The 26,897-nt window shown below is 38.8% G+C and overlaps 1 protein-coding gene across 1 annotated transcript in view; it reads left to right on the top strand.

The window, feature by feature from the left end:
* crocc2 (ciliary rootlet coiled-coil, rootletin family member 2) overlaps positions 1–26,897 on the top strand; it is a 76,051-nt gene that overhangs the window by 1,505 nt on the left and 47,649 nt on the right. The window contains exons 4-6 of the mRNA XM_067373935.1: positions 24,441–24,608; positions 24,782–24,865; positions 24,992–25,098. Of these exons, the coding sequence (XP_067230036.1) occupies positions 24,441–24,608; positions 24,782–24,865; positions 24,992–25,098 (359 nt within the window). The remainder of the gene's footprint in view (positions 1–24,440; positions 24,609–24,781; positions 24,866–24,991; positions 25,099–26,897) is intronic.

Here is a 26,897-nt window from a genome sequence, read left to right on the forward strand (position 1 = left end):
CTCAGTTGCGGCTTTTTTGTAATTTGAATGCGGAAGGTGGTCTGGCGGAAGCTAGATATTTTACTTTATAACTTGTTAAATATGGATATTCCATATTTAACAAGTTAATACCCTGTAATATCCATATTTAACTTGTAGCTCAGTGGTTAGAGCATGGCACTAGCAATGTCAAGGTCATGGGTTTGATCCCAGGGGATTGCACATACTCAGATACAAAATGTATAGTATAATGCAATGTAAGTCGCCAACCAGAGGTCCCCGGCTCAAATTTGTGATTTTATTAATATTTTTTACGTAGAAAGACAAACATAAATAGTGATGAAAACAAAATATTAAATGTCACAGATGTATATTTATTGAGTAATCCACTATTTTGTAGAGGGGGGTCAAAATTACAATTTTCACCTGAGATTTGGAGCCAGTTTACAGGGGTGTAAAAATGACTTTAGAATGATGGCAGCATCATTATTTTATTTTTACAAAGAGATCGGTAGGTCTATTAGTAAAATCTGTTGACTTTAGCAATCTTTGTTTCATTATATGACTGATAAGCCATGTTTCATTATATGAAACAAAGATGGCTATAAACTAGAACTAGAAAATGCTAGAAACTATAACTAGAAATGAGATACAGGGTGTAAAAATGTTCTAGTTTCAACGTTATTTGTTCTTCAGATATTCGTCTTTAAAAGAAAGAAAGTATCAGCTGTATGCAAAGTGACTGACATTTGGTATTTGACCACTGAAAATGTGTACAGTTTACCAATTTACTCATGGAGCCACATTAACATGTCCATATCTCCTGGGATTGAACCATCGAGGGCCTTTAAAATTAAGATAAGTAAAGTTTGTAAAGAACCAGAATCTAAAAGGATATTAAGACATCTTTAATACTTCTTGAGTTACAGGCATGCAAACTTGAGGCAAAAAAAAAAACACAAGAAGTGTTTTTTGCCATTTTTGAACAGTCACTGTTGGCATGTAATGCAACAAAGATTGATAAAGTCAACAGATTTTACTAATAGACCTACTAATCTCTGTGCAAAAATAAAATAATGATGCTGCCATCATTCTAAAGTCATTTTTACACCCCTGTAAATTGTCAGGTGTAAATTGTAATTTTAACCCCCCTCTACAAAGTGGATTAATCAGTAAATATGCATCTGTGACATTTAATATTTTGGCTTTCATCCCTATTTATATTTGTCTTTCTACAGAAAAAAATATTAACAAAATCAAAAAATTGAGTTGGGGACATTTCTGAAATTTGGTTAATTTGACCCTGGTGTTGTTTTTTTTTATCATATTATTTTAATTTATTGTTGGAATCATAAACACGGTTTTACCAATTACTGCACTTTATTCTAGTTTTACTTTATTCTATTGTAGTCTACTTTATTCTAGTTATTTCCTTATCCACCTTTTTCCGAGTGAGCCTACTGCTTTTTAAATTATGGTTAGCATTTCCGGTTTGGAAAACTTCCACTCAAAATGACTGTAACAAATCATTTCAAATAATAAGGTTGCGCTACCAATAATGCAGGAAAATAATGTAGCACTTGGTATATTAATGTCACACTGGAATCACAAGAATATCAGTGACAAAAGTTCTTTTCAGTCCACTAGTTGTGTTCTGTTCTTCCTATCTTTTTTCTTTGTATTCCGCTGTATTAAAATTTAATACATTTTCCCCCAAAATCCTCACTCAGATCTCTTTCCCGGATTTTCACACAGCACTTCAAAATGTGGTTTTCTCCTTTTTTCGACTTCTAATCCCTATCAGCAGTGTTTACTGGAAAATCTGTCAAAATGAAGAAAAATACTTTGAAATATCCATCAATGTTCCAGTTAATGAAGGAACATTTTTTTATTAATGCAACATACTCTTATGTTACATAATATAGACTTAAAGGATTAGTTCACTTTAAAATGAAAATTACCCCAAGCTTTACTCACCCTCAAATGATTTTTTTTCTTTCTAATGAACACAATCAGAGTTATATTAATAAATATCTTGGTGCATCCAAGCTTTATAATGGCAGTGAACGGGACCAACGAGTATGAAGCTCAAGAAAGTGCATCTATCCATCATAAACGTACTCCACACGGCTCCAGGGGGTTAATAAAGGCCTTCTGAAGCGAAGCGATGCGTTTGTGTAAGAGAAATATCAATTTTTAAGATATAAAGTAAAATATCTAGCTTCCGCCAAACCGTATTCAAATTACGAAGATGCAAAATGCTTACACTACGTCCTATGCCTCAGTTGCGGCTTTTTTGTAATTTGAATACGGAAGGTGGTCTGGCGGAAGCTAGATATTTTACTTTATAACTTGTTAAATTGTATATAACTTGTTTATAACTTGTTAAATTGTATACTATTGTATAGTATAATGCAATGTAAGTCGCTTTGGATAAAAGCGTCTGCCAAATGCATAAATGTAAATATTTCTCTCACACAAATGCATCACTTTGCTTCAGAAGGCGTTTATAAACCCCCTGGAGCCGTGTGGAGTACGTTTATGAGGTATGAATGCACTTTCTTGAGCTTCATACTCATTGGTCCCATTCACTGCCATTATAAAGCTTGGACTCATCAGGATAGGTATTTGTTAATACTTTGACACTTTTAAGTTTTCTTTTCATGTTCAATGGTTGAGGGTGAGTGCAATGTCACCCCATTGTACCCAGTTTTTGCAAATTATTATTAATGCATTCATAAAGTGAACCTTTAAAGGTGCCCTAGAATCAGAATTTGAATTTACCTCGGCATAGTTGAATAACAAGAGTTCAGTACATGGAAAAGACATACAGTGAGTTTCAAACTCCATTGTTTCCTCCTTCTTATGTAAATCTCATTTGTTTAAAAGACTTCCGGAAAACACTCGGATCTCAACATAACACCGACTGTTACGTAACAGTCGGGATCATTAATATGTACGCCCCCAATATTTGCATAATGCTAGCCCATTCGATGCATTAGACAAGGAAAGGCAGTATTAACGTCTGGATCTGTGCACAGACAAGGTAAGCAAGCAAGCGAAACATGGCGAAAAATGGCAGATGGAGCAATAATAACTGACATGATCCATGATATCATGATATTTTTAGTGATATTTGTAAATTGTCTTTCTAAATGTTTCATTAGCATGTTGCTAATACTGTTAAATGTGGTTAAAGTTACCATCGTTTCTTACTGTATTCACGGAGATGAGAGTCGTTGCTATTTTCATTTTTAAACATGTGCAGTCTGTATAATTCATAAACACAACTTCATTCTTTATAAATCTCTCCAACAGTGTAGAATTAGACGTTAGCCACAGAGCACAGCCTCAAACTCACACAGAATCAAACGTAACCATCTAAATAAATACTTTACTCACATAATTCGAAGCATGCATACAGCATGCATGACGAACATCTTGTAAAGATCCATTTGAGGGTTATATTAGCTGTGTGAACTTTGTTTATGCAATGTATAGTCGAGAGCTCGTGGGGCAGAGGGAACGCATCTCTTAAAGGGGCTGTGCTGAAAAAATCAGTGCATAGTTAATGATGCCCCAAAATAGGCAGTTAAAAAAATTAATAAAAAAAAAAAATCTATGGGGTATTTTGAGCTGAAACTTCACAGACACATTCAGGGGACACCTTAGACTTATATTACATCTTGTAAAAAAACAATCTAGGGCACCTTTAAACAAGTGTATTGGCAGTCGCTGAATGTTTACAGATTAACTGAAGTTACTCCCATGATTCATGTAAAGCGTCATGGGGCGTAGGAAAAAGGTGGATAGCGACTAATGAATCGGAAGTTTCATAAATTCACAAGAAATAGCTTGCTTCCACGTTGAAAAATAAGATGGATAACACTGTTCTATGATCTCATAACCTGCATTATTCACGGTTTTTCTCCTTTTCCCAGTCCTCCCTTGTCTATCAATCTTGTCAACCCCGCCCCGGTGCATTCCCAGAGGTGCATCAGAAATCAAACCGAAAACAACCTGATATCGATGGGAATGTGATCTTGTCCTCTGGCAGTATGGTGAATATCTATAACACACAGTGCCTAATAAAAAACATAAGCCTCCATCTGGTGTAAGCATGTGATTGATGCAAAGTTTCTGAGACCTGCGTATTCGCCTCCTTGCTTGGAAGTCAAAACATGCTGGTAAAATGTAGATTATTGCCTTCAAACTCTCTCTAGGCTTTGCATAATGGACACTGAGGGATTGTCGATCAGTAACCTGGTGGCAGGGGTTTCATGCACTCTGAACTAATGCAGTCTCGGTCCAGGAAAAGATTTTAAGTGAGTGTTTCCCTCCGTCCAGCAGTTTTTAAGGGATTGAAAACAGAGAAGGGACCATCACTAATAACGTGAGAGGTTGATGGAGCACCTTTGGACCCTGTTCCTATTTTCCTTCATTTTTTCTGCACATGTTGGTGGATAGACAGATGTGTGTGTAGGGAAGAGATCAAGAGAGGGAGTTACAGAGGCTCTTTGACAGAGAAAGAGGGAGCCACATGGCTTTGAAATGGAATATGTGCACAGCAAACATCAGAGCCGCAGTGCTCTTTCCGAGAGGGAAAACCCGTTTGGAGTTCTTGATAAACAAACGGTGGTAAAGGGCCATGTGAAAATCAACTGTGTCACATGGAACGAAATATATTTATTTCTGCTTGAAGCTGGACTTTGGCTCTGAAAAATGGAATGAGCACCCTAGCGTTTATGAAGGTCTGATGTAAACTGAGCCATAGTTTACTCTGCATCTACATTTCATTACATGTGATCAAAGTGGCAGCTCTCTGACGTCAACATTTTAGAATCAGAAATGTACACATAATTACATTTCACAGTGTTTTTTTAATCTCAGTTCTTTTTGTTGTTTGGTGCACTTCATGAAGACCCATACAAGACTTTCAAACCTAATTTCAGTTCAGTTTTATTAATTGGCATGACTGTTTCTGTTTTGGCAAAGATTAAATGAAAGATGAAAATGAAAAAAAAAAAAGAATAATTTTGGAGAACATAAAGAAGTTCTCTTTCATTTAAGTTTACAGCATCGCCTTGGCAACTGTCTGTCTCCCCCAACCTTGCTGTTTGGGGGAAAATAAAAAGGTCATTGGCCTTCTCTCATGGGACTGTGAAAGAAAAAGCTCATTTTTCATAGAACACAAAGCTGCCATTTGTGATAACAGTGCACTCTTTTAGCTGGCCAAGTTTAATGAATGCCAACCGCGCACGTTGCCAGTTAAGCCTATTTTAAGATATGAGCTATAAATAAAACTTAATTAGTCTGGTTGGTATAAATAGTCTTCTTTTAATCCACACATTTATATTTTTGGAGAAGAAAGGCCTATGTCACATGAACTCTGAGAGTGGAGACATGTCTCTCTCTCTCTCTGTCGCCAACTGAGAACTCTCCAGTGCAAGTGTGCTGACATTGTGAAGTTAAATGACACCATACATATGAATGTAAACTTTAAGATGTTATGGTAACATATCACAGTAACTATACGCTGGGTGCCAGACAGCCAGTATATTAACATGAGGTAATGAATCCTTCATGCTTAATAATTTGAAGTCTGTATTCAGCCTCAATCTGTCTTGATGTGGGAATGACATATTCTGGTGGAGTGTGATCCATTTAATCTGTAACTCTCAAATGAAGCATCAGTCATTATGCATTTTCTGTGTGCATACCACATACAGATGCATTAGAACATAAATAAAGACCTGTTCACACCAAGAATGATAACTATAAACAAAGACTATAGAATAACACAAGACGCATCACTCGTATTGTTTTGAATGGGAGAAAGTGCAACGCACAATATGGCGGAATAATTCCCGCCTTCTAAATAAGAGCCAATCACCGATTGGTAAAGTCATTGCATCACTACAGCGGCTGTTAGAAACTCCGGTTCCTATAGAAACAGTCAGACGCATGCCTCCGAAATGAGACACAAGAGACGTGCATTTATGCATATTAGCTCGATCCAGCCTGAAAAATATAGGTTTTTTTGTCATGATTTAAGCGTTTAGAAACAAAATTTATGAGACAGTTTTTGTCAGATTTCATTGGTGATTTCAAATATGAAATTTAATCGGAAGCTTGGCAAACAGCTTTGGAGAATTTGATGTTTCCCCATTTCCCCAAGAGATAGGAGCTGTACTTACATGCCCAAGAGGCTTTTCAAAGATGGCCACAGAGTGAAATGACTTGTCTTAAAGGGACTTTGTTCCAACGATATTATTATATTTGTGTTGTTGTCTCTTGCTCTTTCATATTTTTTCATGTTAACGATTTTAGAACTATATCTTGATCATTAACATTATAGTTATTGTGAACATATGGTGGCCCAGTAGTGCCCAACACAACAAAATTAATAAAGCAAACATAAGTTCACAACACAACGAAATCAAGCCACAACACAATGGAATAATGCCACAACACAACGGAATAAAGCCACAACACAACAAAATAAAGCCACAACACAACAAAATAAAGCCACAACACAACCGAATCGAGCCACAACACAACGGAAATGCTCCCGACCACTAGGGGGCTCTCAGAGCTCGGTATAAAGTCAGATTTCCTTGTCGGCAGTGACATCAATACCACGATTAGTTTCAACAATATGTAACCACTGTATATCGACATGAAATATTAATTCAAAATCACCTACATGCACAATAGCTTCATATTTATACCTGTGAATGATTTGATGCGCTACCACAGCGCATTATGAAGGGAACGTCTGCCAATTCCACCAAGGAAACACGATGCACTAAGAGCCGGGGGGTGAAAACTTTTTGAATTTGAATATCAAGATAAATTTGACTTAATTTGTCTTCCGGAAAACATCAGAAGCTACATCTTCTGTAGCTTCTGATGGGCTGTACTAAATTAAATAAAAAAAAAATATATATATATATATATATATATATATGTATATATGTATATATGTATATATTTAAACAAAATAAGACAATTTGGGACATCTTCATCTTGTTCAAAAGTTTTCACCCCCCGGCTCTTAATGCATCGTGTTTCCTTCTGGAGCATCAGTGAATGTCTGAACCTTTTGTAATAGTTGTGTTTGAGTCCCTCGGTCGTCCTCAGTGTAAAAAGATGGATCTCAAAATCACACATTCATTGCTGGAAAGGGTTCAAATATGGAAAAGATGTTGGAAAAGTGAAGAATTTGCAGGACCTGAAGGATTTTTCTGAAGAATATTGGGCAGTTTAACTGTTCAGAACAAACAAGAGACTCATGAACAACCATCACAAAACATAAAAACAGTCGTGAATCATCCAGGTAACATACACACAGTAGAATCAAGAATCAAGGGTATGTACATTTTTGAATGGGTAATTTTTATAAATTTAGCTATTTTTTGACTATATGTAAACATGTTTCATGCAAAATATCTTATTCAGCACAGTGCTAAATAAAAATAACACATTTGCATGATCCCTTTTATTTTGTTAAAATAATGAACATTTTGCAGATTCTGCAAGGGGTATGTAAACTTTTGAACATGAATGTACAATGTTTACATACTTAAAACTAATCATAGTATTGATATCTTTGTAAAACTGTCGACCCGTAGTGGTCGGGAGCATTTGTTGTGGCTTGATTTTGTTGTGTTGTGGCTTTATTCCATTGTGTTGTGAACTTATGTTTACTTTTTTAATTTTGTTGTGTTGTGGCTTGTTTCCGTTGTGTTGTGGCTTTATTTCATTGTGTTGTGAACTTATGTTTGCTTTTTTAATTTTGTTACGGTGTGCACTACTGGCCCACCATATAAACGGGCCTTAAGCCTTTCAAGTTACGGACTTTGATACAGTATATGTTTTAGGGCTGTCAGTTTAAAATTAATTTAGGAAGTTTTTGTTCAAAAACAGCTAGATGAGGCACCACAGCAAATATTTACACTACCATTCAAAAGTTTGGGGTCTGTAAGGTTTTCTTTTTCTTTTGGGTTAAAAAACTAGGATCCATTAATTTATTGTAAATGTAAGACTTTAACATTGTTACAAATTATTTCAAATAAATGTTTTTCTTTTGAACTTTCTATTTATCGAAAAATGTATAACAGATTCCATACAAATATTAAGCAGCACAACTGTTTTCAACATAAGAAATGTTGTAAAGTAGAAAATCATAATAAAATGATTTCTGAAGGATGATGTGACATTGGAGATTACATGTAGATTAAATTACATTTTTCAATTTATTAAAATAGAAAAACGTTTAAAATTTAAAAAGACATATTACTGAAATAAATGCTGCCTTGGTGAGCAAAATATACTTCTTGTCAAAACATTTAAAAATAATACCAAACCCGAACTTTTGAAAGTTAGTACATATATGCAATTAATTTGATTTCATTTAGTCAAATTAATCTATATATAGTGCAACTAATTTGATTACAATTCTAAATCGATTGACAGCCCTAATATACACAGATCAGGCATAACATTATGACCACCTTCCTAATATCGTGTTGGTCCCCCTTCTGCTGTCTAAACAGCCCTGACCCGTAGAGGCATGGACTCCTCTAGACCCCTGAAGGTGTGCTGTGGTGTCTGGCACCAACATGTTAGCAGCAGATCCTTTAAGTCCTGTAAGTTGCGAAGGGGGGTCTCCATGGATCGGACTTTTTTGTTCAGCACATCCCACAGATGCTCAATTGGATTGAGATCTGGGGAATTTGGAGGCCAAGTCAACACCTCAAACTCGTTGTGCTCCTCAAACCATTCCTAAACCATTTTTGCTTTGTGGCAGGGCACATTATCTTGCTGAAAGAAGCCACAGCCACTTTCAGAGAATGCTGTTTCCATGAACGGATGTACATGGTCTGCAACAATGCTTAGGTAGGTGGTACATGTCAAAGTAACATCCACATGGATGGCAGGACCCAAGGTTTCCCAGCAGAACATTGCCCAAAGCATCACACTGCCTCTGCCAGCTTGCCTTCTTCCCATAGTACATCCTGGTGCCATGTGTTCCCCAACTAAGCGATGCACACGCACCCGGCCATCCACGTGATGTTAAAGAAAAAAAGATTCATCAGACCAGGCCACCTTCTTCCATTGCTCCGTGGTCCAGTTCTGATGCTCACGTGCCCACTGTTGGCCCTTTCGGCGGTGGACAGGGGTCAGCATGGGCACCCTGACTGGTCTGCAGCTATGCAGCCCCATACGCAACAAACCGCGATGTACTGTGTATTCTGACACCTTTCTATCAGAACCAGCATTAACTTCTTGAGCAATTTGAGCTACAGTAGCTCGTCTGTTGAATCGGACCACACGGGCCAGCCTTCGCTTCCCACTTGCATCAATGAGCTTTGGCCGCCCATGACCCTGTCGTCAGTTCACCACTGTTCCTTACTTGGACCACTTTTGATAGATACTGAACACTGCAGACCAGGAACACCTCACAAGAGATGCAGTTTTGGAGATACTCAGCCCCAGTCGTCTAGTCATCACAATTTGGCCCTTGTCAAACTCGCTCAAATCCTTACACTTACCCATTTTTCTGCTTCTAACAAATCAGCTTTGAGGACAAAATGTTCACTTGCTTCCTAATATATCCTACCCACTAACAGGTGCCGTGATGAAGAGATAATCAGTGTTACTTCACCTGTCAGTGGTCATAATGTTATGCCTGATAGGTGTATATTCAACTTATGTGATATTTCTTTTTAACCACCAGATGATCGTAAAAAGTAGATCTGAGGCCAACTTACCTGTGAAACTGCTTATAGAGTGCTATGTACCTGCTCTAGATAGTTTTCCTATGCTGTGTTGATTTGATTTAGACATTAGGCTGTAAATCACAGACTAAAATGAAATAGATTCATGTGTATTAGTTTTTGCTGTTAACCTCTTGGTTGATCCAGTTTATTTGACTCAGCATCTCTGCTAAAGTAGGTGATGAAATGAGAATTTATCTCTTTTTATCTCTTCAGAGTGTGTGGGTGTGTTGGTCGGTTAACTTTAGTTGTCCTTTGAGATATTTCTTGTTCTTTAGTCTGGCACATACCTTAAAGAAGTTGAGATGAAGTGGCTTTAGCAGCTCTGATCTGTAAGCATTCCCTCTCTGTCTCTGCTGGGGAGGGTCCCAGCGCCATTGTGGCGCAATAGACCCGCTGTGGCACATCTTACGACACTGGACTAATTGAAAAGGAGCAGCAAACCCTATAAAGTCCTTCTCATGGCTCTCGGGACAGTTTGAGGAATGGAAATATTTGAGCAGGGAGCAAGGTTTTGCTCTTGAAAGCACACCTCTGTCTCCTGGTAAAATCGCAGCAATCTCTTGTGACCCTTGAAAATTGCCCCTGAACCGGGATAAACCTTGACCCATTTTGAAAAGCTGCATCGTCTCAGGAGGACGAAGAAAATGTTGATGTGAACTTTGACCTTTCTGTGTTGATATTGGAAAACTGCCAGCTTGCAGTTTCTCAGGCACTGGGGCCGTGTGTATTTGTGTGGGAGTGTACGTTTGTATGTGTGGGTGTGTGTCAGGGAATTGCGTGGGTATATATTTTACAGCTTCGAGGCAGTTTTTGGACCGGGATTGTGTGAGACAGTCTCCCTGTGTGTTTTTGTAGGAGTTACTCAAATGTAGAGTTAGATGTATGATAAAACAGAAATGTTAACCTAATGGAGCACTGTAGAAAAACAACAATCACAGGGCCACGAGCTTTTAAGCTGAGAGATAAATCACCAAACAAGTGAAAAAAAAGGGTTTGTAGCTAAAATGTGATGCTATTTGTCAGGAAACCTTTCTCAATTGATCCAGACTTGCAGACTAGTTGGAGACTTTTTGACAAAGAGCATGGCAGCTTCCAGGCTCTGCGTTTTTGACCTAATCCCTACTCCTTTTTGCTTTAAAGGTCTTGTCAAACATGATTGCCACTGATATGGTTGTTTTGTTAGAGTGAAAATGGTATACTGTCTTTAGCTCAATATTTAGAGTTTCTTTTTTCGCCTACTTAAAGCTGCTAAGCCTAGCAGTGGTCGCAAGTGGAGCTGAGCCAGTGAGGCTGGATCTGTCAGCTGCCTGCGAGTCGTAAAAATGATTGACGCTCCAGAGAATCATTCCTCAAAGTAGGGATCATCCCAAAGTCCTCACTACATTTAATTAAGTGTCCTTTATCTTTTTCCATATTTCTCTCTCTTTTCCCTGTTTGACTGTTTTTTTTCCCCCTTTTTGACTGTGGGAACAGAAGAGCGAACTTCCTAGAAAGTATTTTACCATTTGCTTGCCATTTAATTTAAGCTTGACATCAAATCAGCATAGTTGTACTTGTCCTAAATAGCTATTGTTCCAAAAGGAATAGTTAAATCAAAAATGAAAATTCTGTCATTTCCTTAGCCATGTGTCTTTCAAAACCTGTATGTGTTTCTTCCACAGAACACAAAAATAGAAATTTTGAAAAATGTACTGGTCGTTTTCCATGAATTGAAAATGAATGGCGAACTTAAAGGTACAATATGTAAAATTTTTGCAGTAAAATATCCAAAAACCGCTAGGCTAGTGTTATATATTTTGTCCAGCTGATTACTAACAATATCTCTGATGTTTTCAACTACTTGTAAATCATGAGAAAATCCCCATTCTAAACGGTGACACGGGGCAGTGCAGTCGCCTGTCAATGACGTCAGTTACCTTTGTTACCGCCTTTACTGACGTAGAAACCACATGACAACAGTGTTGTGGACAAATGCGGAAGTAGTGTCTGGTGTCCAGCAAACCACTAGCTTGCTTCAAGCAGTTCCTTATTTACTTCTTGCACGTTTTATGGTGTATTGTGTTACTTATTTATGGAACATAATTACTGTTTACCATCTGCCGCTGGTTCTGTTGACAAGGACAGCTCCCGTAAACTCATGACCGGAAAAGCGGAAGCGGCGCCAGCGACTGTATCATAATAAAAGTCCCGCTGCTCGTGAGGCGTGTGTTGATCAATCGCTCCAGCTCCTCGTTCAGCTCCCGCAACACTCGGTCCTGCTCTGCTTCATACTACAGTAACGTTAATAATCGCATCCACGAACATGAGTTCTTCCAGACTCCAATCCCTATTCTTTTGCACCGTCCGTTGAGATGGAGACCGCATGTCCCAAGTTTCCGCTCTAAAACTTGGCGTCATCAAACTACGCCTTTGTTTTGAATCTGACTTCTAGCAGAAAAAAATATCACAAGTTGTACCTTTTAAAAAGCTTTATAAAGGGAATAAAAGTGTTACAAAAGTGTTCCAAATGACTCTGAAATCATGTGCTGTCTGAGTAGGTACTACATTTGAATTTGAATTTTCTCCGCGACCATTAAAAAACCCTGCTCTATATCAGGGATGGGTAACTTCAGTCCTGGAGTGCCACTGTGCTACAGAGTTTAGCTCCAACCTTGATAAAAACTCACCTGCCTTTAGCTTTCTAGTAATCCCAAAGCCCTTAAAGGATTAGTCCACTTTTAAATAAATTTTTCCTGATAATTTACTCACCCCCATGTCATCCAAGATGTTCATGTCTTTCTTTCTTCAGTCGAAAAGAAATTAAGGTTTTTGATGAAAACATTCCAGGATTATTCTCCTTATAGTGGACTTCAGTCAGTGGCCTCCAGATGGTTGAAGGTCGTATGTCCTACGCCTTCCCTATTCAACTTACGGAATGAACGCGGCGACAGTTTCTTTTTTTTTTTTCGTAAGTAGAAGAGGGTAGGCGTAGGACATACGCCGTAAGTTTTTTGAAGAATGCAGAAAGCAGAAGCACATGCAAGATGATAATTTGTGTTTCTAAAGCATATACAGTTGTATTTTTTTCGAAAATGACCGATTGCTTTGCTAGATAAGACCCTTATTCCTCGTCTGGTATCGTTTAAAGCCCTTTGAAGCTGCACTGAAACTGTAATTTTGACCTTCAACCGTCTGGAGGCCATTGAGTCATATCTACTATAAGGAGAATAATCCTGGAATGTTTTCATCAAAAACATTAATTTCTTTTCGACTGATGAAAGACATGAACATCTTGACATGGGGGTGAGTAAATTATCAGGAAAATTTTATTTAAAAATCCTTTAATTAGCTGGTTCAGGAGTGTTTGATTAGGGTTGGAGCTAAACTTAGGACAGTAGCCCTCATGGGCCGAAGTTGCCATCCTTGCTCTATATAGTATGAATATTGTAGTATGAATGAAATTCGGACATACTACATCCGCCATGTTGTTACTGTCACGTGACCTACCAGCGTCTTTTATAAATCCCATCCCATGGCCTCATGGGATAGTAAAGTGTCCATGGACAATTCAGAATCTTGGTGGAAGTAGCACCTATACTATTCGGACGTACTACTCTGTTGGCATACTGTTTTTTGCATACTGTATAGCAGGGAAGTATTTAGTTTCGGACGCAGCATGGATAAAGCTTTGATTGCTTTTTCATTAAATAGATCAAATTTGTATTTGTTATTTACTTGACTTGCACCCTAGCTCTTCTTAAGTTTATGATAAAAGTAACAAAGTCTCTTCTGAGGCAGATCTTTTCAATGAATCAGTTGATTCAATTCACCAAACCAGTGCAAATGATTTGTTTAGAAATCAAACTGATTCAGTTCTCAAGTTCAACTGCAGTTCAGCTCTTTGAACTTCCTTTTCAGTCTGTTGGTTACACAAAGCTGTTGAATGGCTTCAGAAGATTTGTAATATAGTACACAAGTCATACGGATCACTTTTATAATAATTTGGTACGTTTGCATGCTTTTTGAAGCTTGAATATTTAGTCATTCATTGCAATTACATGAAAAAGAACGACTGGCAAAGTTTTCCGAATTTTTGTGTTCAACAGAAGAAAAAAAAAATCATAAGGTTCTGGAACGACATGAAGGTGAATAAATAAGGACAGATTTGACATTTTTGTGAGATCTGTTCCTTTAAAGATCTTTAGCTGTGATTGTGTCACGTCACGCAGCAGTTTTGCTTTTGAGAGGGAACAGACATCGTTCCTGGTTAGGATGCTGTGTTAACCACTTTTTTATTAGCACCCCATTCACATGATCTGTTTCTTCATTTAGTTTATAGTTTAATTTTAAAATTACAATGTGCATATGTTTTATACTTGTTCACTTGTTTGTTTACATCCCTTGCTGTGGAAGGTGATTGTAAATTCCAAGCTCAATTGATGCAATATTGCGCATGTGAACATGTGTTTGTGTTTGTATTTCGCGTGTGGATACTGCCTGGGTCCCGTTTTTTACCTCCCAGTAGGTCTTCTCCACAGCAGCTGTGACTGTGGTCAAACAGTGCTCCATGGTGATAGTTGTTGGTTTGTGCCTGGGGGCTGCAGTGGGGTCTCTGAGCTGGGGAGCTTCATAGCTCTCTGATTCCTGGCCAGCATTGTGTAATCACTCACAGTGGCGCTGCAAAAACAGCTTTCACAATCAGCTGGATGTCTCTCAGCAGGCCAGCACTCCAGCGGGGACCGGGAGAAGGGCATATTAGTAGAAAGAGGACAGCAAGGCACAAGGGACAGGCGTGTTGTGTTTATTCGTTTTAGTTTAAATGAATGTTTGTGCAGGCATTAGTGAATTTGCACGTGTGTTAGATAGATATAACTGAAGTTAGCACGAGTAAGTATGGGGGAGTGTGTTTAGGTGTGTGCGTGTGAGCGTGTGTATATGTATATGCAGAGGAACTGTACGTCCGCTCCAGCTGTGTTTAGGAATCTGACAGATTATTCACTACATTAATTCCCTTTATTAAGCCTCTGGGTCCAGGCCAAGCTAGTGAGAAGCGCACACAGCTGTAACCCCCTCTATGCCACAGCATATGACTGACTTTATGGGTGATGTTCGGGAGCAAGACATTTTTTTCACTGCTTTTGTGCTTGGGAAGTTGTGCACGCATTTAAAGTTATGTGCTTGTGTGTATATAAACATATGTGTATTTCTTTGTGTCTCATGTATTTGTGTGTATACAGCATATGCAGGTGTGAGACACTCACATCTGGTATAAGCTGTTTTCTAGTTAGTTTCTGTTTTCCTCATTGAAAGGTTTATTACATTGAACTTAAAATGAATTAAAATTAAACAGAAAAAATAATCATGGCTTACTGCTAATGGGAATGTTTTCAAAAACACATTTGATAATTAATTTAATAATTTAAGAAATAATGACACAATTAAATAAATAAAAATAGGCTAAATAAATTCTGCACATCCATGCCAATAAGTGTCATAAAGTCCAAGACCATTTTAATGTCAGACAGCGCAACATAATCAAAGCATACTTGAATCTGGCAAATACTGTTTTATTTGTTTGAGTAATACATAAATGAGTGTCAGAGGCAAACATGGTCTTTCAGCCCATAAACACAAAAAACAGGGAGTGCTTATTTTTCTAGAGATCTGGCAACACTGACAGAGTGCACCCTTCAAAATTCTTCATTTACTCTCCATCATGTCATTCCAAATCTTTTGGACTTTCTTTATTCAGTGCAATACATCTTATTTTGTGTTCCACAGAAGAAAGTCATATTACAGAACGATATGAGCGTAAGTGACAGAATTTTCATCAGGATAGGGATAGTTCACCCAAATTTAAAGGGATGCATTATTCATCATTTACTTATACCATTATATAATTTGAAATCTCTTGGAAGTCTGTTGAACACAGACGTCGCATCAAAAGCTTTACGAATCTTTTGTTTGAATCTGTGGTTCGGAGTGCCAAAGTCACGTGATTTCAGCAGATTGGCAGTTTGATACGCGATCCGAATAACTGATTCGAAACAAAAGATTCGCAAAGCTCCGAAGCTTAATGAAGCAGTGTTTTGAAATAGGCCATCACTAGATATTGCTGAGAAGTCGTTATTTAGTTTTTTTGGCACACAAAAAGTATTCTCGTCACTTTATAATATTAAGGTAGAACCACTGTAGTCACATGAACTGTTTTAAATATGTCTTTAGTACCTTTATGGATCTTGAGGGGTTCGGTGGCTTTGCTCTCAATAGAGGCCTCACTGAGCCATCGGATTTCATCAAAAATATCTTAATTTGTGTTCTGAAGAAGAACGAAAGTCTTACGGGTGTAGAACGACATGAGGGTGAGTAATTGATGACATTATTTTCATTTTTGGGTGAACTAACCCTATAAGTATTTACCCTTATACCTTCGGAAGTTCATCTTTGGAACACAAATTAAGATATTTTTGATGAAATCTGAGAGTTTTTTTTTTATCTCTCATAGAAAGCAATGAAATTACCACATTCAGGGTCCAGAGAAGTAGTAAAGACATTGTTAAAATAGTCAACGTGATAGTCCTCTATCTGTCAACTGCGTAGGAGACTGACAGTATTCTCGTCGCTTCATAACAATAAGGTTGAACTACTGTTGTCATGTTGACTATTTTAACAATGTCTTTACTACTTCTCTGGACCTTGAATGTTGTAACTTTGTTGCTTTCTATGGGAGATAAAAAACCTCTTGGATTTCATCAAAAATATCTTAATTTGTTTTCCAAAGATGAACGAAGGTCTTGTGGGTTTGGAATGACATGAGGGTGAGTAATTAATGACAGAAATTTCATTTTTGCGTGAACCCTTTAATTCAAATAAGACCATTTTCTTCAGCAACATCTTGTAAACCAACAATCTGGAGTAACAAGAAGATTTGCTTAGCACTGTGCCTATGAATTCCTAATTGTTGCATTGGTTTATAGAAATTTTGATAACAATCCACTTACCCCAAATTAGATGTGAATGTTTTGATATTAATTAAGAGTGGCTGACAGAGTCCATTTTAGTGAATATGCTGTGCAGAGTTGCAAGCTCAGGAAGTTTGACAGAAAATGAACATGATTCTAAATATGTTTTCTCTCATATTAGAGGATCAATCCGCTCTTATGACCACATGGAGGGAGAAGCCGAATATTCTTGGCCCTTGTGCAAAGAGCTTTCAGTGGCCTTGAAAATGTTCTCTCGTTGGCAGATGAATCAAAGTGCTGCCGTTCCTTGATGTATTGTGAAATATTTATCAAACGAGACAATACAAGGAGTGGCACAAATCATAAATATTAAGTAATATAAAAAATGCTAATGCAAAACACATTTTAGAGAGAGGGCAGCGTGGGGCCTCTCTCTCTCCATAAAAAAGACACTGAATCCAGGGAATAGATACATTAAAAAACAGTGGAAACCATATGGCAATACAAACCATGCATCCGGTCTTTTGCAATATGTTGATCATTATTGTAAAATGTCAGCAGGTGACCTTAAGTGAAAGACGAGCATTTGGGATGGGGCCCCTTCTCCCTTCATTAGTGGCCCTCAGAGGCCATTCTGAATGCTTGTTCCGCTGAAGACCATAAGAAGTACAGATAAACTGTGTGGTCAGGGGATAGAATAGGACGGTGTGGTGTAATGCCTTGGTCCCTTTCTTTCTGACACAGATGTCATTTTAAAATGGAAGTGAGGCATTATAAACCCTTCTTCTGAAACTGTTCTTGAAGAAATAGTCTCAACTTGTTCCAAACTTCTATGATGTTCATTTTTTCTTCTTCTGTGGGCCAGGAAAGAATCTCATTCAGTTTTTTCATACATCAGCAGTATATATATATATATATATATATATATATATATATATATATATATATATTATAGTTTTCCTGTGTCTTGTCACCAAACGTCACCATCATGAAATGTGTAATGGTACCGTATTAGATTTGAGAGCTACAGTGTTGGGGATGATTATCATTGAATAACAACATACATTTTGAAGTCAAATATAATTAGCCATTTATAGACCTACTTTCAAAAAACATTTCTCTATTTGAGTGATCTGACATTGTCAACCAGTGGATGATGAATTTGAAATTAATGGCAGGTGAGGAGGGCAAAAGAGGTCGGTAGGAGTCTTTTAGAAAACTATTTTAAAACAGTCATTATTTTTGCTAATCTGTTTGGCGCCACTATTGATACAGAAATTACACGTCTTTAAGCATGGATCATTGAATCAATGACTCTAAAATGCTTTCAAGAATGTGGATTTATTCACTAATAAAACACTGCTGTGTGTTGTAACATGAAATATTATCTTATTGTTTATTGAACCGTTGTGTAAAATAAATATCAAATCTGCAATTATGCTAATATTCATGAAATCAGTCTTGTTCATATGGTATTGCTTAACTATTTCATGTGATGCAAATATGAAAAACAAAAACTCATACATATCTTGAACTTCAGGTTTTTCTCATTCTTTTTTGATTTTTGCAGTGACTGACATACTCGATAGCGTAAGCTCGAACATCATTAAAACAACAGTTACAATATTATTGTCACGTGTATGTTCTGTTTACCTCTGTTCTGTCTTGTCTGCATTAGTCCTCATTAGTCATTATGGTTTCTAATTAAGTCTCGTCAGCTGTTCCTGTTTAGTAGTCATTATCTGTGTATTTAAGTTCCTGCCTGTTCTGTGTTCTTTGTCAGTCGTTGTATAACGTAGAATTTTACTGGTGTAACCCGTTATGCTCTCCTGTTGGATTAAAGACTGTTTTCTGCTACTACCTTCGTCGTGAGTTTTCTAAGCTACCTGATCTGTAACAGAATGACTGATCCTCAAATTGAGTAACCAAGATGGACTCACCAGCGCTGCGTTTCCTTCTCCTCCCGGTGAGCTGGCCGTATTTGGAGTACGTGGTCTGAAACCTCCGAAACGGCGGCATTTTTCTCTCAGCCACCGAACCCAGAGGCGCCCAACGTGGTCGTTTCAGGAATGGAGAACATCAAAGCCCTGGAGTCGACGCCAGCGGATCAGTCCATTACAGAGCCAGGAACAGATCTAGACCTGATTGATCTGTGGTCCGCGGATCCAATTCCCACCCAAGTCCCCACCCTCGAATCATCCTCGTCTTTGCCGGTCCTGGCCGATTATCTGGATGCTCCAGTCTCGTCCGGAGATCTTCTGCCCGTTTCCCTGTCTGATTTCCTGATCCCGTCTCCATCACTGGTCAAGGACAGTCCCCTGAATCCGTTGGTGCCACGGGTGTCGTCAAGCTCCTCGGCTCTGTCCCCGCCGCTCACTTTGTGCGGCTCATCTTCGCCTTGGGCATCACCTCCATCAGCAAGGCTTGAGATCGAGCCCCCGCCTCCACTTCGGGCCTCCAGACCCACGTCTCTATCTCAACCCTTCAGCCCATCACCATCGCCTCGGCTCACCACTCCCTCAACGTCTCCATGGCCCGTCTGTCCGGATGCTCCGCTGGGCTCACTCGTCACTCCGGGTCAGCCTCCGGCGGTCAAAACCCAGCTTCCTCTATGGACTTCCAGGATTACAGCTGCGCTGGAACCCTGCACCCCTACAGCGTCATTGGGCTCCTCCCTTCCTCCGACCTCCCCGTCGTGCTCGCTCACCCCATCGTCACCCCGGTCATCTGAGTACCCGTCATCGCCTCGGCCCCGCGAGCCAGCAGCTCAGCGCCAGGCTTCCAGGCCTGCGATGTCGCCTAGGTCCGTCAGCCGCTACGTTCCGCCGTCGCCTCCACTCGCCATGGTTCCGTCACCGCTGATTGGTTCCAGGGTTTCGTCCGCCCCTGCAGTCAGGATCTCACCCTGGCTCCTCCCACTGTCAACTTCACCATGGTGCCCGTGGTCTACTCCTCCAGGTTGCTGTCTGTCAACAGCTCCACGCCCTCCACCGAAGCCTCCGCCCTCGCTCTTTATAGACTTTATGGCGCGAGGATGCCTTTCCGAGGGGGGGCATAATGTCACGTGTATTCTGTTTACCTCTGTTCTGTCTTGTCTGCATTAGTCCTCATTAGTCATTATGGTTTCTAATTAAGTCTCATCAGCTGTTCCCGTTTAGTAGTCATTATCTGTGTATTTAAGTTCCTGCCTGTTCTGTGTTCTTTGTCAGTCATTGTATAATGTAAGATGTTACTGGTGTAACCCGTTATGCTCTCCTGTTGGATTAAAGACTGTTTTCTGCTCTTTGTTTTTGGCTTCCTTTGCAACAAATGTGTTTTGTTAAACACAGTTACAAAGACCATAAACTTATATTAAAAAGTCAAAGATCAACAGCCCAACTAAAGCAAACACTGATCACCATCATGGTAACTTCAAACTTTATTATTTTCAATAAAACATCAACATCTAAACCCTTTGTTAAGTAAGCATTAAGGTACTCGAGGCTGTGCTGTATCGTGAATAAGTCACGGCTGAAGGGTGTTGTTAGGCATGACGTGAAGCGGAATGCCTGCAACCCCTTCAGCCGTGACTTATTCATGATACAGCACTAGCCTGGTGTACCTTATTGCTTTTATAAAATGATTACCACACAATAAAATATTAAAGCCAAAAATATGCATCAATGCAACTTTCATGAAGTAAACTTTTACTAAAAGCCTTCCTTCTGCCAGAAAAAATAGTCCCTGACCATGAACAGCAACAGAAGTTACATTATTACGCCATTAGATGGCGGCACAGACTCTCTTTATGAGTGAGTCAGTTAGTAGCAAAGACTTTTACATTGAGAAGACTGAATTGTTGTAAACAAGATGCAACTGACAAATGTTTTGACTAGTGTTGTCAGTCATGGGAAAACCCCTTAAATGTTAAAAGGACAAGATAATACATTGGACATTTAAACAGATTTTTTATTATGAACATAGGACTGACCTGAAGAAAAATGCTAAATCTGAATGCAGGTAATAAACTCGTTCAATCGATCTCTTTCTCACAGTACTCTTCTACATAATACAGTAAGCTTCAATGAACAATATAAATTGAGAACAGACAGTTACGTTGCTAAGAGTGGTTGCTAAGGGTGTTGTGTAGTGATACACAGAACCGTTGGGTGAAGCGGTCATAGTCGTGTTTTTATCATGAATAAAACACAGCTATTGACCACTCCGAATCAAGGACAGGAACTAACCGTTTTATAATTCTAAATAAGAACTTTTATAGACAGAAACAAAGTAAAACTGGTTTGTATCAGATTAAGCTGGTGTTTGTGGAGTTGTTTTATCATCCTCTGCTGAGATCTTCAGTTGATTTTATCTAAAGGCACACACTACCAGATAATCAAACCCCGAGGACAAACGCGCATCTGATTCCCATTTAGAAAGCGAGCTGATGGAAGCATAACACGACTGCATCCAAACATTTTCTGTAAAAAGCATTCCAAATACTATTATCGCTATTTTTTGTAGCCCGTCGTCTGCCATGTTTGTTTACTCTAAAGTCACGTTTGACCGTGAGAGATTCTGCGAGATTTCCTGCGTTCACAGTTAGGACTCTGGTTGTTTGTGAATGGAATCTGTTAGGTGTGCTGTCTTGGTCAACTCGTGACACACTATAGGAACAAAACTGTTAAATCTGTTTTTTTTTTTGTATCGTATGTTGTATTTCTCTTTTTTTCTGTTGTTGTTTCTCTTTCCTTCAGTAATTCTGCTTGTTATCATTAGCTGTCTTCAATAAAGGTCAATCATCATCTAATTAATCACTTAATTGTCTAATTAACTCCAACAATGCTTCAGTGTTATTTTAACACTCTCTAAGCGTGGACACATATGGACACTTAACAGTGTTAATTTAAATTTCAAAATTACCTTTGCTGTAAGTACATTGTATAAAGTTTTAATCTGAACAAAAGCATGTGGCTAACACCCATGTTTGAAAATTCATCACTTATACATACACCGCAAAGGCTGAGTGGCCTCTAGACACGTGTGACAGCATTCTACCCATGGACCAGAGCCAAGCCTGTGGCGGCAGATTGGCTGCAACATGAGAGAGGGACCAGCTCTTGAATTTAATACCATCATAATGCTGGGCTTGTTTAGTGCCGCTAGCAAGAAGGATCCAATATCGACACATGTCATTGCATCATCCATCAGCCCTGCTTCAAAACCTCCTGTCTTTTTGATGCTGCTGGTAAAGTTTCTTTCAGTAGCAAATCTGTGATCGTTTTTTAACATGTGATGGTTACTGTTAAGATTTGGATTGGAGAAGTTGGTTCTGGACAGTAATAAGAGGCAGGTTGATTGCATTCTCAAAGTTTTTGAGAAATTATCTGTTTGGTGAAAGGCAAGATGCCGTATAACACTTGTGCATAGTAGAGTCCATATGGCCTGTCCATCAGGATACCAAATACAACAAACCAATCAATGTTATAACCATGTGTTATTTTGAAAATCTAACTAGGATACTCACTTACAAAATTTCTGAGTTGAAACATCCATAATGATTTTGCATTATTCATGAGTATCTTAATTGTACGAAAGCCTGTTTTCAACTGTTTGCAACTTTATATCTCATAATTGTGACCTTAAATTTTGTAATTGTGACATTTGTGACTTGTGTCTCAGAATCTCATAAACATGACTTTGTCTCCCAGTTGTGAGTTTACTTCTTATAATTGTAACTGTCTCACAATGTGAATGTGCTGTATGTCTCACAATTGCAACTTTGTCATAATTGGATTTTGTTTCACAGTTATGATTTTTATTTCTTTTAAGTAGGACGTTTTCTTACAATCTGACTTTTACATTTGACATTGTGACTTTATATCTCACAGTCGTGATTTTGTTTCTTGCAATTATGACTTTGTTTCATATGAATTTCACAGATATCTCACAATCGACTTCATTCTTTTCTCTTTTTTTTTTTTTGGGAAGCAACTGTATTTTATGAATGTACATACAGAGGTAGCTGCACACTTGATTTGTGCTGTCCTGTAGCACTGACCCCCATAAGCTTTTAAGGCAGAACAATATGCTTGTGTGTAAGTGCCATTTACTTCATGACTTTGCATCAAACGCTTTTTGTGTTGTAGCAACAAATTGCCTCCTAATTGTGCCAAAATAGTTGCAAAGATACATAATCAATAGAGTAGTGCAGCTGTTTCCAAAGGAGCCTTTAAACACAGCTGCTGTTGCTGCACCCAACGTCCCCCCTCTCTCTTCTGACTCGTCCTCCACCCATGTTTTTCATTTTCTGTTCGCTTTCAAAAGCTGTCACCTTAACAACAGGCCGTATAATAAGTCCCTGTTCCCTTATGAGCCCTGAACCCCAAAACCGCCCAGAGCCGGGTGCTGGATTGCCCTTCTTTGTACTGTATGGAATTAAAGCTCTCCGAATGACTGTTTGAAAATGTTTTATTAAGGTTTGGGAAGCCCTTGGCTCCAGTTGGGAACAGGGGGACTATTGTCCCTGCATCTTGTAGAGGCTGCTGTTCAGCTTAGCAATAGATTAATGTTTGCCTGTGATTTCAGTATGACCTGTAGTTCTGTTACTTACTTCTTTGCAGATAGGATGAAGTTGACTCTACATCCACCTTTTACTCTCTCTACCCCTCGCTCTCTGTTTTTCTTGCTTTGTTTGAATCAGCTGAGGCAGCATGTTGTTGTGTTGAGAGGAAACATGTGTTTTTTGTTAGTAGGGACTGGGTGTCTGGCACCATGATATGCACTGGGGGTTAAAGGAAGATGGGAGGGGTTGGAGGGGTAATGGGGACATTGAGATTGAAGACCCTGTAGGAGGATGGGAATCGAGGGAGAAACACATTGCCATTGTGACAGACAACCTTCTACTTTGTATACGATCATGCTTTCCTGTGTTCATTTACACAAACCTACCTATAAGTACATTGAAAATCAGCATACAACACACACATCACTGCAAAAAAAAAAATCTTTTTTTTCTTTTTTTTTCTTTTCAGTAAAGGCAAGTTGTCACTTATTATTCTAGTGAATATTTTTCAGAATGTGTTTAAGTCATTTTCTGTTTAAGCACACAATTTAAATCTTGACTACATTTTTTTTTTCCTTTTCACTTCAGGATAAAAGATACATTTCATTGAACACACACTGACCTTTAGTGGGGCATGTTGTCACATGGGGCGTGTGGAAACCTGCCATTACACTTTTCTGCAAAATGTAAAAAAAACTATGAAACATGAAACAATTTATAAAAGAGCAAAAATGTAAAAGGTACAGTAGCATACAAAAATTATGAAAACTGTTTTGGCTAACAAAAAATTATGTATACATTTATAACTTTTAAAACCACACAAGACAACTTGCTTTGGCCTGATGTTCATTAAAAATACATTTGACTCTAGGCTACAATTTAACCTTAAGGTTAAACTCTATCCTTGAATGTATGGTTAATGTGGAAATATGAAGTTTGTGACTTGCCTCTGACAACAAGCCCCGGGTTCTTGTTTCACGCATAAATCTAAAAGCATGCATCTAGAGTCGCCTTTGCATAAAATAAGAGAAGGTAATATTTGAATGTTGTATAAGAAAAAGATCTTAGTCTTTTCACTTGAATTCATTATTCACTGTAAATGTCACTAAATCATACCAGTACAAATTGTGAACAGCCATAAAGAGACTAAAAGGTAATCAACTAGTGCAATGTGTGCATATGTCTTTGCAGCTGGAGCAGATGCTGTTGCAACAGTCAGGAGATTCAGACCAGCAGAGTGTGTATGGCGCGGAGCAGGGCTGGCTAAGAGAGGAAGGACGATCTTATAGGCTGAAGCTCCAGGCCTTTCAGGAGAGCCAGCGCAGACAGGCTCAGCTGGTGCAGAAACTACAGGCCAAGGTTAGATTTGTTAGATTTGGTCTCATTCAATTTTGTCAAAGATGGGAAGGATTCTTTTAGAGGGGAAAAAAAAGAATTTACTACTGGAATATTAATTAGATGCTTTGGTATAATTGGGAATGTGGTCCATGCATCTTAAGTTGCAGAGTGAAAGTATGTGTCTGTGTGTGCAGTTGCTCCAGTATAAGAAGAGATGTGGAAATCTTGAGCAGCAGGTGCTGGAGAAAACCTCAGAGTCAGAGAAGCTTAGGCTCTCGGTACGTCTCAGTGGAGTACTTTAAAGGCTGCCCTTGTGACCTTTGTTATCTACTTTCAGTCATTTCCAGCTGTTGCGCTGTTTTTTGGTGTGTTTGGTATAAACCTGCCTCTGTCCATGTATTTAGCTCCAGTCACACCTAGACTCCTCAGCACACCGTCTCCAGCGCTTTGAGCAGGAACACAGTCTGGATGTCCAAAGTAATCTTGCACTGCTGGAGGATGAGCAGAAGCGGTGAGAATAAAAGAGATATGTGTCAGTGGATTAGCCAAAAAGTATGTGAGGACTTTCTGTTTGGAACAGATGGAGAATTGTACATTTTAGAAAATGATAAACCTTATAAGGAGTTTTTCTGTTTTCTTTTTGTTATTTTTGTTTTCCTTTTACCCTGTTAAACAAATCCATCTAATCCAGATGGCAGTTGTTTTTTGGAGCATGGTACCTGGTTTCCTGCAGATCTTTAGCTGGTGCAAGCCACTTATGTTCCAAAAACCAGCTTGATCACCGCTTGCTAATATGTAACTGATCCAAGACGGTCTGAAAGCTTGATGTCACACCAGCTGATGACCAACTTAGGCAAGCTGATGACCAGCTTAGACAATTAATGAATAGCTTGGTCCAGCTAATGACCAGATTGGAACAGATAATAACCAGATTGCACCAGCTAATGAACAGCAGGAACTAGTTCATGACCATCCTGGACAACTTATGAACAGCATAACCAGCTAATCAACAGCTTGGTCCAGATAATAAACAGGGGTGTGTTTCCCAAAAGCAACATTAGCCAACTAACATCGCAAGTTCCGTCGTTACTAACATAGTTCAACGATTTGGTGTTTCCCAAAACCATCGTTCAACTGAACATTCGCAAACTGCATTGTAAACTTGTGTGGTTGGAACGACAGCTCTCGAGCTGTGGTTAGAAGCATAGTTTCTTGTTTTTATGACATTATGTACAATGTATATCTTTTATTTTGAATGTATATAAATGTCATTTACATATTTTAGTTTGTCAAAAGATTTTAAGCACCATCTTTGAAGAGTGCACATGTGCATACGTGCTCTAGTATGTAAAAACGAGCCTATGATTGAATCTGGAAATAATGCAAAATAACTGAAAAATGAGAAGTAGTCCTCAGATGCCATGTCCGTAATTTATAGCAAAAATCTAGCATTAATGCGATCTCAAACAGATTCATTTAAAGAAGAACTCCACCACCTGCGTGACATCATTCACCAACGTGGCTGAACGACAGGTTTGCGACAATACGGTTTCGGGAAACAGTCGCAACTAGCTAGTTGATTTGTTCAACGATGCATCGTACTATGGTAGTAAAGCAGCAAGTTACGTCATTGTACGGGAAATGCACCCCAGATTGGAACAGGTTATGACCAGCTTGCACCAGCTATTGAACAGCAGGAACTAGCTGATGACCAGCTTGGACAACCAATGAACAACGCTGACCATCTATTGAACAGCATGGACCAACTAATATCCAGCTTAGACTAGGTAGTAACCAATTGGAACCAGCTTGGATCAGCTATTATCCATCTTAGACCAGTTAGTTATGATCTTAGACCAGCTAATGGCCAATTTGGACCAATTTTAAACCAGCTAATGTAAAACCATGTTCCACTACAGAAGCACAACCACTTAAGCTGAATTTTCCAGCAGGGTACTGCTCTTCACCATTCTTTCACTGAGAAACAAAACATGAGCAACATTTATCAAGAAGGCAATAGAGTTAGAACTGCTCTAAATAAAACCTCCTAGCCGCCTACTTCAGTCCACACAAGCCCATTCTGGAAATGAATAGTTTTAGAAGGGGGTGTCAAAAACAAAAGTATCCAGTTTGTCAGATTTAATTATCACAACCTTGTTCACAATCTCAGCCAAACGGTTTTTACTGCACTTCATACAAAGAGCCGGCCAACCTACCGTCCCAGACGCCAGCCTTTAAAAGAACATGATTTACTGTGCCACTCACCCCTAATTGAAACAGTTATGGCAAACTCTGGGCTGCCCAGCTGCC

This window comes from Chanodichthys erythropterus, chromosome 21 (assembly GCF_024489055.1).
Source record: "Chanodichthys erythropterus isolate Z2021 chromosome 21, ASM2448905v1, whole genome shotgun sequence".
NCBI classification, from domain to species: domain Eukaryota; kingdom Metazoa; phylum Chordata; class Actinopteri; order Cypriniformes; family Xenocyprididae; genus Chanodichthys; species Chanodichthys erythropterus.